This window comes from Lipomyces chichibuensis (genome assembly GCF_038497645.1).
Source record: "Lipomyces chichibuensis strain CBS 12929 unplaced genomic scaffold V1513scaffold_16, whole genome shotgun sequence".
Classification (NCBI taxonomy): domain Eukaryota; kingdom Fungi; phylum Ascomycota; class Lipomycetes; order Lipomycetales; family Lipomycetaceae; genus Lipomyces; species Lipomyces chichibuensis.
This window is the reverse complement of record NW_027117468.1, coordinates 162,966-174,295: the sequence shown is the minus strand read 5'-3', so window position 1 is coordinate 174,295 and position 11,330 is coordinate 162,966. Positions and strand designations below refer to the sequence as shown.

Genomic DNA, 11,330 nt, shown 5'->3' with positions numbered 1-11,330 from the left:
TATATCCTCAACAATCTGCAAGTCCATTCTAACTAAGTTACTTTGCAGCTGCACCGACGGATAGAACTTGGACTAATTGACAACCTGCAATACAGTGATCTCGCACATTGCTGCTGTCAAGGTTATAAAAGGAAATATCTTGGAGTGGTTTGTCGTCGGAAGGAATCAGACCACGGAACTTCCCCCCGGCAACGTACTCGACGGCAGCCGTTAAACGGGTAATACTTTTCCGTTTCTGGTTCAGGAACTCCCGGCACTATTCAGCATCATTACGGAAACTACTACTGTCTACCGAACTAGTAGTGGGGCTACGGAGTCCAAATAGACGTCAAGGAGTTGAGCAGTAAGTCACATGGGTGACCTGGAACATCATGCCACGACTATTGAATCAGTAGATGTAGGGACTGCACTTGTCGGTGATGCAGATACCGTCCACGCCGTTGCCAATTATCAAGATTACTAATCCCGGATCAACACTGTGCATGGTGGTCCCATTTCACTTTCGTATGTCTCATCAAAAATGTCTGCTATTAAGTGAAACTGAAGGATAATCTCGTGGTCAATGGCCGACGGGCGATTACTGAAGGGATCGGTGAGGAGGATGGTATTCTCAAGCATCTACTGAAGCATTGGGTTGGAAGTGAAGTGACCTTGGAGAGAGTTGGAAGTCAATGTGCATTGGTAAACGCAAGGCTCGTAGTTTGTAGTGCCATTGGTGTTCCAACCACCGTTGCGGGGACTGCCGAGGGTGGCTGAGCTGTTCAAAGTTCAAAGGATATTGAGCGATGGACGGTCAACAGAAACGACAAGCTGAAAGATATGGTGTTGCCCAGTTGCTGACCCTTGGATGCAATCCTACTCGACCATCGAGTTAAACTCATCAGACCATTGCAAACACAGTCTTCACTATCCGGTAACTATCGGTTAGAGAATCAGCTCGGTACTTAACTGTCCAGATCATGTGGCTCCAAGTCCTACATTAGACAGGGCTATCAGTATTACGAGCATGTACCTCGATAATCTCAACGAAGCACGACGCCGCTGGTCTCGCAAGCAAAATAACTGTCCCGCTACTGATCGCATAGGGGACCGGAGGCGACTCTGTCCGCGCCGGCCTAGCTTATTGGATATATGTGTCTACTAACTGGTAAAAACGAGAACGCTGTCCAGTCTGTCAACCAGCGATATTTCTGCAGTAATATATACTCGCCATCGCGCTTGCGGCAGGCTAACAGAACAGGCAACTGGGATCCGCACGTGGAGTCTAGACCATTTCGCGATGTATGTACCGAGCTTCGCATACCGACAGCTGGGCTACTGGTCGTCGCCTGTGCTCGCGTCAACTCCCAACGCAGACTTAGCAGTGGGAAGTTAATAAGGGCGATACCGGCCGCCCACGATCTGCAATGAACAGCTTGATCATGCCCTTACGTTTGTCAGCACTCCCGGCCACAATGAGGCAGGATTGGCCAACTTTGGGCACGCGAGCATCAAAACTGGCGGAAAAATTTAGAGCGAACTGGCGGGTGTGCATGTGGAGAATGCGTTTGAGCATTTAATTGGCTCACTAAATAGCCCCAACCCGCAACCCTGCGAAATTTAGCGCGCCAGTTCAATTAAGTTACCGTCTCCACATATTGTTAGATTATTCACTTTAGACTGGAGGGTTTAATACTAGCTGCCTATGTCATATGAATGGGGTCTGCCAGTCATGAAATATGGAAGTACTGATTAGCTATTACATGCAACAAAGTTGAGAGTAAACTATCTGATTCGAATCTGACATCACAATATTTCATGCTTTAGACTTTGATTGGCGAACTTACGGACAGATGACGTTCAGTTAAGCAAAGTAAATCAATTCGTTAATAACAATTAAACAGACAGTAAGTGAGCATTGTCATATATTACGAGCTATCTAACGCAAGGCCGATATTGTGGCACCATAGCAGCGCCTAACTTGCCTATGACGTCATGAAGACTTCTCTCTAACTAATTAGGCGATAAATTTATCAACCACCACATTGAACTCTCCAGCTTTCTGCACGTTCACCATATGGCCCGATTCTTGGATAATAACCAACTCCGCGTCTGACAGCTTAGCCATAGACTTGTTGACATCGGGAAGTGGTCCATCCATAGCACCAGCAACAAGTAACACATCCTTGCTGTCTCCTCTTTCCTTGATCTTTGCAAATGACGGCGTAAGATCAAAATTCTGCAGCGCGCGAATGCAAGCAACAAATCCCTCTGGCTTCGCGTCGCTCAGCATCGCCAAAAATTCGTCCCTCCGCGACGGATGCTCATTAAGGAACTTCTTGCCCGGCTCACCAGGGAACCATCTGTCAAGGGTTAAGGGCGCTAGCTTTGCCATACCATCGGGTCCATCCGTAGCTATCTTGATCCGGGCCTCGAAGACATCCTCGGCGCCGGCAGGAGCGCTCTTCAGTCCACTTCCAGCAACCACAATTTTTCCTACTCGACCCGAATGTCGAGCTTTGAATACCACCGCAGTGGTAGCACCCATGCTGAGTCCAACAAAGGCGTGGATACGCGCGATTCCAAGATGATCTAATATTGCAGCCGCATCATCCGCTAGTTCTTCGAATGTCAACCCCTTGCCGTAGTAGTCGAAGTGCTCCGACAGAGGTGACTCTCCGTGGAACCGCTGATCATACAAAATTATTGCATAGCTATCTCTGAAATGTTCCACGAACTCTTTCCATAAAGTCTTGAAGTTCGAGCTGAGCGCATTAGAAAGCATGATGACAGGTAGATCTCTCTGTGGGGCATCGTAGAAATGGTAGGCGATCTTTGCGGTTGAGTATGGAAGTGTCAAGACGCCAAACTTGCCCTCGCTCGTTGGTACTGGAGCCATGTATTAGTTTGGAAGTAAGTAACTGTAGGTCGATCTTTTGCGCAGGAGGACAGATGCGTTGTTGAGGAAGCTCGGAACGATATATGAAAGCCGTGAATTGGTGAATCGGCGTGACGGTGAGTGAATGTTAAGCTCAAAAATAAATCTGCCTAATAAGAGTCAAACCGCCAATGCATGCTCTTTATATAATATGCGATTCCTGGTTGTAGCAAATATTTGAAGAGAATAGCGTAGTCGACAGCGGCGAAATAGTGCTGAACTTATGGTATGGAATACGAGAATTTCCCCTGTCGTTATAAAGACTTATATGACAGAGACCTGGATGCCTGTGACGTCACGGCTAACGTCGATCAGCCTCCATTAACAGCCAAACCGCGATTGAGTACCTCTGATATATTTCTTCATTTCAAAATAAATTTAAGATCTAAACGTAATTTCATGAAGTTTCATAAGATGTAAAGTCGATTGCAATGCGCAAGCAACCGCTAGAAATTTTTTGGAATTCCATGTTGATACTTGCGCAAGAACATCCATTCCCCTGTCCCTACTTAGCTCATAGGGAATACATTGTCCGAATGCAGAAGGCTGAACTCGATTATTAGTTAGGGTACGATTTGAGATTAATCTTTATTCTTATTCGTAAAGTCAAATACGATTACTATACGAGTCCATGTGAAACTTACGATTAAATATATGATCGCTGATGTTGGTTACTCGCAAAACATCGTATAGTCATGCACTTGACTTCATTATCTGCCCTGAAATGCACACGTAGAGGGCAAACAAATAAATTGAATAAAAAAGACACAATATTACAATTCAGCTGCAGTTGAATAGTGGTCTGCAAGTAAAGTCAGCAGTCTTACCCCTAGCAATCCTCTACCGCCACTAAACAATCTCTCAACAGCCACTTCAGAGAAACAGAGGCTGGAATCGCGAGGTAGTCTCTGCGGCGGCTGCCATTCTCTTGTATTCATCTTTGTGGGCCCTCCACGATTTTAGCAACCATCCGTCTTCAGTAGCGGCGACAGCTACTGTCTCTTCGTCAAAGTAGTTGTCAATATCGGATCGCTGAGCCTTTCGGGAGCCCAACTTTGAGAGCATGCGAGACTCTAAACTGGGCTTCTCAGCAATAACAAGTTGTCAAGCGAGCGGCAAATGATACCTAACAGATCCAATGGTTCGTTCGTCGTATGTTTATAAGGCAACCGCGTTCCACGCGTTGTCAGGGTAAATGTTACTAGGCTATACCTAATTAGGAAAACGATTACTATACGGTTACTATACGATTACTACGATTACTATACGATTTTTTGTAGACTATACGATTACTGTACGATTAGGTTCTTAGAAAAACTTTACGAACATATTAAATTTTGACAGTACAAGTAATCGTATCCACCGTATTAGTCTGTCAAACGTTGTTGTTCGTCATTAATAATAGCAAGCCTTTGTAATCTACTGTCGTTCAAGGAGGAGTAAGCGACGGCACGCTAAGTTGGACCTTGAGCTTTTTTGTTATCTTGGACAGGCTAAACGGAAGGACCCATGGCTCAATATTGGCGAGCACTTATAGGTAGAGCGAGTGCAATATCTTCACCAACATAGTGCATCTTCCTCTACAGCGGTGACTTTGTTATCTCAAACGTAGCCTGGACTTCTCGGAGCTAGCAAATCCTAACTTCAACCATCCAATCAAGCAAAAATGTATTTGCACCTCTCGTCATGAACGTCAACCAGTCAGGAAGTAAGAACCAGCATAGCCAATGGCTAATGCTCTGTCTTCTACGTGTGGATCCAAAATAATCTATTGTGCCATTTGTCCACCAATTTCAGATCATCATTTCAACGAATAAATATCCAACTAGTCCAAACCTGAAAAGTTCGGCTTTGCAGGAGCTTTTGCATTCACAGCCAACCGATTCTGCGCATTTCCTCGCTTTCTCTTCTTCGTTTTCTTCCTCTTCTTCTTGCTCTTCTCTTTTTCATCACTGTCGTCGGAGGTATCATCGTCCTTGCCGCTCTTGTCACTGTCAGTATCACTGTCGTAACTATCGGACCCGCCATTCACTTTCTCCGGCTCATCTTCTACATTCCAGATGCGAACGACTTCACCACCAGCACTTACAACACGACCCCATGAATCCGTCGCAACAGCAATAACCCCGTCTTCACCACCGTGCTCAAACTCCTTAACCGCTTTTCTTCTGCGAACGTCAACTAAACGTACAAGTCCATCAGCTCCACTTGCAATAATCCTTTGGTCGGGATACTCTGCTATACAATCAATGCTCTCATTACTGAGGATTGCTCGAGCCTGCTGATCTTCCCAATTGTCTTTCATCCAGAACGTAAGCACACCAGTTGCCATACCCATGACGGCCGTGACTGAAGCTCGTTTTCCAGGAACAACAACATTACCAACACGTCCTTCATTTGGATTGTACTCAAAATTTGGCGGATAGGAAATGCACGAGCAAAGAATCTCGTCTTCCTGACCCTCACTCGTAGATAATTTTCCTTTCCGAATATCAATCCGCGTGACAGTGGTAGATCCTGTGGTGATCAACTGATATGTGTTTTGATATTGCGCTAGGTGCGATATACTGGTGATGTAGTCCTCGTGGAGATCAGGAAATGTGTACGCCGGCTTCACTGTCCGCTTATCGAAACAGTGTAGAGTGGCTTTCTCTGTGCCGACCAAAACATGAGTCGTTGTAGTTATCAGTGCAGACGGGACTGAACTACTTGCATCTCAGCATTCATTGCGACATGTATCATTCAAATAAAGAAAGACGTACTTAATGTCGTGTGAGTTTTTGGCAATGACTTTACCCGTCTCTGGCGATGCCTGCTTAATCACTGAATCTGTACCAACGGAATAAAGATCTAGCTTGAAATTCAGTTATCCATTATTTAATAACGCCGAAGCACTTACAAGCTCCTTCTTCATCAAACGCTACTCCTCGGCAACTGCCTTTATGTCGCCTAGTCTTCCACAGCCTATCAACTTCTGTAAATTCTCCATTCGTCACCTTTCCACCAGTTCCATCATCAACCTCACCAGCACTACTGACGTCGCTATCTTGCTCGTTGCCACTATCAAATTCATCCACAGCATAGCGATGCACGTATACATGGCCGGTGGACAACCCGGTTGCGACAATCGGCTTCGACGGGTGCACTGCCACACCAAAGATCGTGCTGGGAAACGAGATCGTCGTCTTTGGCCGACGTCGACATCCTTCAGAAATCATTTTAGCCTAATTGTCACTGTTGACCATCAATTGAAGACGGCGTATAATGCTATGCATAGTAAGAAAACAATGCAGACCCTGGTATTCGGTTCATCATAAGCCGCAGGAATTATATCCAAATTTTCTTGGAAATTAAAGTTGCTTAGGATCAGGGTTTGGTTTGTTAGGAATGCGACCTTCCAATGGCAATCACACCTATTATAGAGATAGTGATAGAGTCATATGTAACTTAAATTGTAGGAGAATCAATACTAAAAAGGGCAAAAGCAAAGGATATTGAACGACAGCTTATCTTGACGGTTCCGCTGCCCTGGATATACGTTATGCCAGTATAACGTATATCCCTATCTTCCGACGGCAGTTAACTGTCTTTGTTTTGTACTTTGGATATGAGCAATAAAGGCCCATGATTATGTATTCCTTATGGGTCAGAATAGTCTCGCTCGTTGTTTTATTCACAAGGTAGTACTTGCAAGTCATTACTAACGCAGATGATGCGACCAACAACGAAGGAGTTCGTTCCAGCATTAGCCAGGTTAAGTTATCCTACTCGGAATTCGGTCCAAGTTTGCAGTAGGTCGCACGAGTCGAATGATAATCCGAAATGGGCATGTATAACGTTACACTTTATCCAATATAACTGTCCAATTCTTCTCATTAAGTGTTATTTTGGAAAGCATATGTACAATTAAGCTCTAATCCAATTCGTGCGGCCGTTCAGACTTTGGCTGCTATTGACCCGACATGATGCATCTAAGTTGTTTAACATCACCAACGACTGTTGCAGCCGAAAGATCTGTAGAAAATCACTCGACGGCATCGATAAGAGCATTTTGACAATGAAAAAAATAATAGAATGCTTGGTTTAGCCATGGTGTGCAATATTACTCGTCTCCAAAATTAGCATTTAATAACTGGGGTTGACACTGAGCTTGAAAGTCGGTGTTAGATTGAAACGTCAAAAGGAGATTGAGACACGCAGAGCTGAGAAAATATATGGATAATATCTATATATTTAAGATATGTGAAGTTACTATTGATTTGTAGAATGAAGATGCAATGTGTGATAGCTCCAGGAAGCTTGGTCAAATAAGAGTATCGGTTTGGATTGAAAGTCTGCCCAAACGTTAATTGGAATTAAAGTTCGTTTTTGGTATGGGATGCAATTTTGTCGCGTTCTTTAATCGCAGTGTAACCCTTGTGCGGCTCAACCCTTGCCGCATGCGTCGCGGGCATCCTAATAGTTCTGTCGCGATAGTACTCCTTGTACAGTAGTATCGCGAACTGTCTATAATCATCCGAAATAGTTCTGCCATTTCCGAGTAATCTCAAGTCTCATTTGACGTATAGTTAGATATTATCGATCTGATAGATACTGAGGTGTCAGACTTGTTTGGCGACGTGGAAGGACATACAAGGAGTGTGCATTGATGATCCGCCAGCGAGCTTAGAAGTCTCAATTATCGCAAGCTTTCGTGAAGGGGAAACGTTCGAGAACATGGGTTACCATCCTTCTGGGCTTGAACGACTTCCATACGAGATCCACTTGAAAATCTTGCGATATGCGACAGGTACTATATATAACCCGGAACCCAAATTCGAAAAGAAGTGGAGTGTGGTTTGCCGCCAATGGAGGGATATCATACAGCAGCAAATATTCGAAAATGTCACAGTGCATGTCGGATTACATTCAGTGAGGACTGTCGATCATGTGAAGCGGTCTCTGGAACTGTTTCGAGCGCGACCTGGGCTTGGACAATATATTCAGATTCTCAAGTTGCGGTTTGACGATAATCTGTCTATATCCCACGACGGCGACAAACAAACTGTATTGGAGTGCATTGCGACTTTTTTTGAAATAGTGGCAATAGTCGTCAAGGATGGCGGGGGCTGTCCGGAAGTGAGGGTCATAGGTGGCTTTGTAGACAACCCTCACAAAATTGCCGAATACGATTGGGGCAGCACAGAACCAGAACCATCGATGTACGAGCTAGATGTGTCCCAATCTTTAAAATCGTGGTCAACGATGGACAGGATAAAGACTCTTAAGTTTTGCAGTAATCTTGCAGATCAGTGGGTACTTCCACCAGAGACAATACTTGCTTTACTGGAAAAATTTCCTGATGTTGAGAACATGTCGTGGTCTTTCATGTTCTTATTTATGGGTTTGAAGACAGGTCATTATTTTTATCCAAGTGAGTATCGGTAAATATAGCTTGATCAATTTTTAAGTCTATATTTCTGACATGTGTTATCACAACTACAGAGGTGCTGGAGGTCATCAAGTTAATTCCCGATACAATAACCACACTCGAATTAGATTTGCGGACTCGACAACCGGAAAGCATGGATCAAAAAGAGTTTATGGCCTATGAGAGCGCTCCTTATCGTGGAGGAACGGGCGACAGGTTATGCCGTTTAATTAGGGAACGATCATACAATTTGAAGAAGTTCACATACAGGGGGCCTGTTTCTCTGGAACTGTTTGAAGATCAGCGATTGAGACCTGAATTTCAGCATTACTATGATGCCGAAGAAGACAACGAGAGGTCAAAGGTATTAGCAGTTATAAAGGAGCCTTATTGGCCGAATATGGAGCATTATGTGGTCGAATTCGAAAATTATGACTCCTTCGGTAATCCCTATTTCGTTCCAATTTCGGAGTCTAGATATGGCCTCTATACCCATGAGATATCCATGATTTCTCATTCACAGTCAGTATATAAGCGGACGTCTGAGTTGGAGGCCGGGTGCATTGCTAAGTTGAACTTGACATTCCTTGGAGCTAGTGTGGCCATGACGCATATGCCAAAGATACAGTACTTTGAGGTCTCGTCTGATAGTATGTTGCCCCTTTCATCATTGAATGTTGAGCCAATCTTAACAATTGTTGATATAGGGCAGGGCCACACGAAAATGGTATTTCAACAGAATAAAGCCGTGCAAGGCGATTCCGAAGAGAAAACAGATGATAGGATGCTAGTGAAGCCTAAAAGACTCTCAGCTAAGTATATATTTTATTTCCGTCACAGTTTCCGGGCATCGCCTCAGATTCATGCCGTTTGGAGGAAAAGGTTTGGCAATGATCTCGCCATGAGCGATGGCCTAAATTGTGATTATTAGACTTGACACATAGGTTTTAGCATCTATTGCCATAATGGCTGGATTTCATGATTGCGCAGAGCAAAAGGAGTTTGTGGTTGAATTGTAAATGTGTATTATAGAGCAGACTTGTAAATTATGAACAATGCTGGAGCAAATGCCTAATTCCAATCTTAACTTACATTAAATACCGCTTGATGAGATGATAAGAATCAAATTTGCCCCTGTATGCATTCAGCCTTTCGAAAGCTTCCACATGGCGCCTCTTCTCGTACTCGCCTTCTTCACGCTCATGAATAGATTGATCCAGCATGACAACATTCTCAATATCACGCCCACAGTCGAGGTATCCCCACGGGGAAAGACCATTGGCAAACCGGATCCACCCTGTCTGATACATGTCAATGAAAGAGTCATATTTCTTATCAAACTTGAAAGAATTGAAGAAATAGAGGACATCCACGCCATGGTGAGCATCAAGGTCAGCGAGGAATGGATTCGGCTCGTCAAACAAATAGTGATAAGTCTTGATGCCAGCCTTGCGCAGACCATTTACAGCGTTATGCACTGGCTGTCCATACGAAATATCATCGTACATAACGAGAGCGTTCGTGAAGTTCTTTTCATCCTTGGTAGGCTTGATGTTATACATCTCTGCGAATTCAGTGCCCACCTTGGGAACCTCCATCAGGCGAGAATAGAATTCATTTATCGGAACAAGCTGTTGAATTTTGGGACCGTAAAATTTGGCTTCAAATCTGCAATTTCCGAGGACAACGCTTTCAATTTCAGAATGAGGAAGCTTGTCAATGAATGGTCCCTCGCCGGCAAAACCGCCCTCGTCGACAGGACCGTACATTCCTCCAATGATAGGAATTGCCTCCACAAGTTTGTCAATGGGAACTGTTCGAAGTTCTTCGTCGGTCGTCACACCACAAAATCTTTTCACCTATTACCGGTCAGTAGACATAATTTTCAGCTGTAAACTCGCCTTACATATACTATAACATACCTTCTCGACAATCTCTTCAGCCTCGTCTACAGGACGTGGAGTTCTGGCCTCAATTACGGTGCTCATCATACCAATTCTTCTGAATAGCCCCTTGGACTTCTCATTAACAGAGTGATAATGCGTCGAAAGGCTGCCAGCAGATTCGCCCATTAAAGTTATATTGTCTGGATCACCGCCAAAGTCGGAGATGTGTTGTTTGACCCACTGAAGTGCAGTCAACTGATCGTACATTCCATGGTTAGCACGGCCATCCATATAGAGAAAACCATATAGAGACAATCTGTAATTTATGTTGACAAAGATGACGGGCATGCCCTTGTCAATTGATCTTTCAACGAACGCTGTAGGGTCATAAGCTTTATCCGAAGCGGACCCCATGTAGTTCCCGCCGGGAAAGATCCAGACGATTACCGGCAGCGGCTTCTCGACGATGATTGGGCACATAACATTGAGATTCAAGCATTCAAACTCGTCAGCCTTAGGGCGGGGCGGAGGAAGCTGGGACGCGGGAATAAGTGGCGAAACAATCTGTGGCAGCTGAGGTGGAATCGAACTGGATAGAAGTCAATGACTTCTACAAAAGGACATTCGAATGAAGATACACATACCCATATTGAGTTGCATCAATATTTTCCGGGTAGCTATCAACTCGTGCAGGATAGTCGTATCGTTTCTCGATAGTCCCAAACTTCAGTCCTCGAAATTGTGTAGTCTTGTCCGATGTATTAACTCCTGTAATCGTAACCCCTCCTAACGATGGAGCAACTATCTTTGAGGTATGCATCGCTGCAGACCGCTTCTTAAAATGAAACGAAGGCCAAGACCAATTGAGAGCGAAATAGCCGCCCAGAAGACACTGACAAATATGGCTTGAACTTGACCGTGAGCCGTTGTCGAAAACAATTAGTGGGTACGAATACAGGCTCTTCTAGACTTCCATACGCCTTTGCAGGATAGGCTCATGAGAAATTAACATAACACTTATCACCAAACTCAGACTATACAATATACTTGATACATCCAATTTTGTCAGGCGCTTCGAAATTCGAGTGTAATCTCCCGCAGTTCTTTGATTTCCAGC

The 11,330-nt window shown here is 44.4% G+C and overlaps 4 protein-coding genes across 4 annotated transcripts; 1 reads left to right on the top strand and 3 right to left on the bottom strand.

Moving 5' to 3' along the window:
- Positions 1-1,713: 1,713 nt before the first annotated feature.
- V1513DRAFT_445011 (Alpha/Beta hydrolase protein) lies at positions 1,714-3,188 on the bottom strand. Its single transcript, XM_066898052.1, has one exon. It carries the CDS (start codon positions 2,876-2,878, stop codon positions 1,997-1,999), a length of 882 nt encoding a protein of 293 aa, XP_066753513.1. The 5' UTR covers positions 2,879-3,188; the 3' UTR covers positions 1,714-1,996.
- Positions 3,189-4,256: 1,068 nt separating this feature from the next.
- Positions 4,257-6,359, bottom strand: V1513DRAFT_445006 (WD40-repeat-containing domain protein). Its single transcript, XM_066898051.1, has 3 exons — positions 5,817-6,359; positions 5,680-5,767; positions 4,257-5,622 (listed from the first exon to the last, which is right to left on the bottom strand). The coding sequence occupies exons 1-3, from the start codon at positions 6,133-6,135 to the stop codon at positions 4,743-4,745; spliced, it is 1,287 nt and encodes a 428-aa protein (XP_066753512.1). The 5' UTR covers positions 6,136-6,359; the 3' UTR covers positions 4,257-4,742.
- A 1,050-nt stretch (positions 6,360-7,409) lies between these two features.
- V1513DRAFT_445000 (uncharacterized protein) lies at positions 7,410-9,425 on the top strand. The gene is made up of 2 exons (XM_066898050.1): positions 7,410-8,330; positions 8,402-9,425. Exons 1-2 carry the CDS (start codon positions 7,634-7,636, stop codon positions 9,256-9,258), a joined length of 1,554 nt encoding a protein of 517 aa, XP_066753511.1. The 5' UTR covers positions 7,410-7,633; the 3' UTR covers positions 9,259-9,425.
- On the bottom strand, positions 9,332-11,304 carry V1513DRAFT_444997 (Alpha/Beta hydrolase protein). The gene is made up of 3 exons (XM_066898049.1): positions 10,858-11,304; positions 10,250-10,802; positions 9,332-10,186 (listed from the first exon to the last, which is right to left on the bottom strand). Exons 1-3 carry the CDS (start codon positions 11,031-11,033, stop codon positions 9,416-9,418), a joined length of 1,500 nt encoding a protein of 499 aa, XP_066753510.1. The 5' UTR covers positions 11,034-11,304; the 3' UTR covers positions 9,332-9,415.
- Between the last annotated feature and the right edge of the window lie 26 nt (positions 11,305-11,330).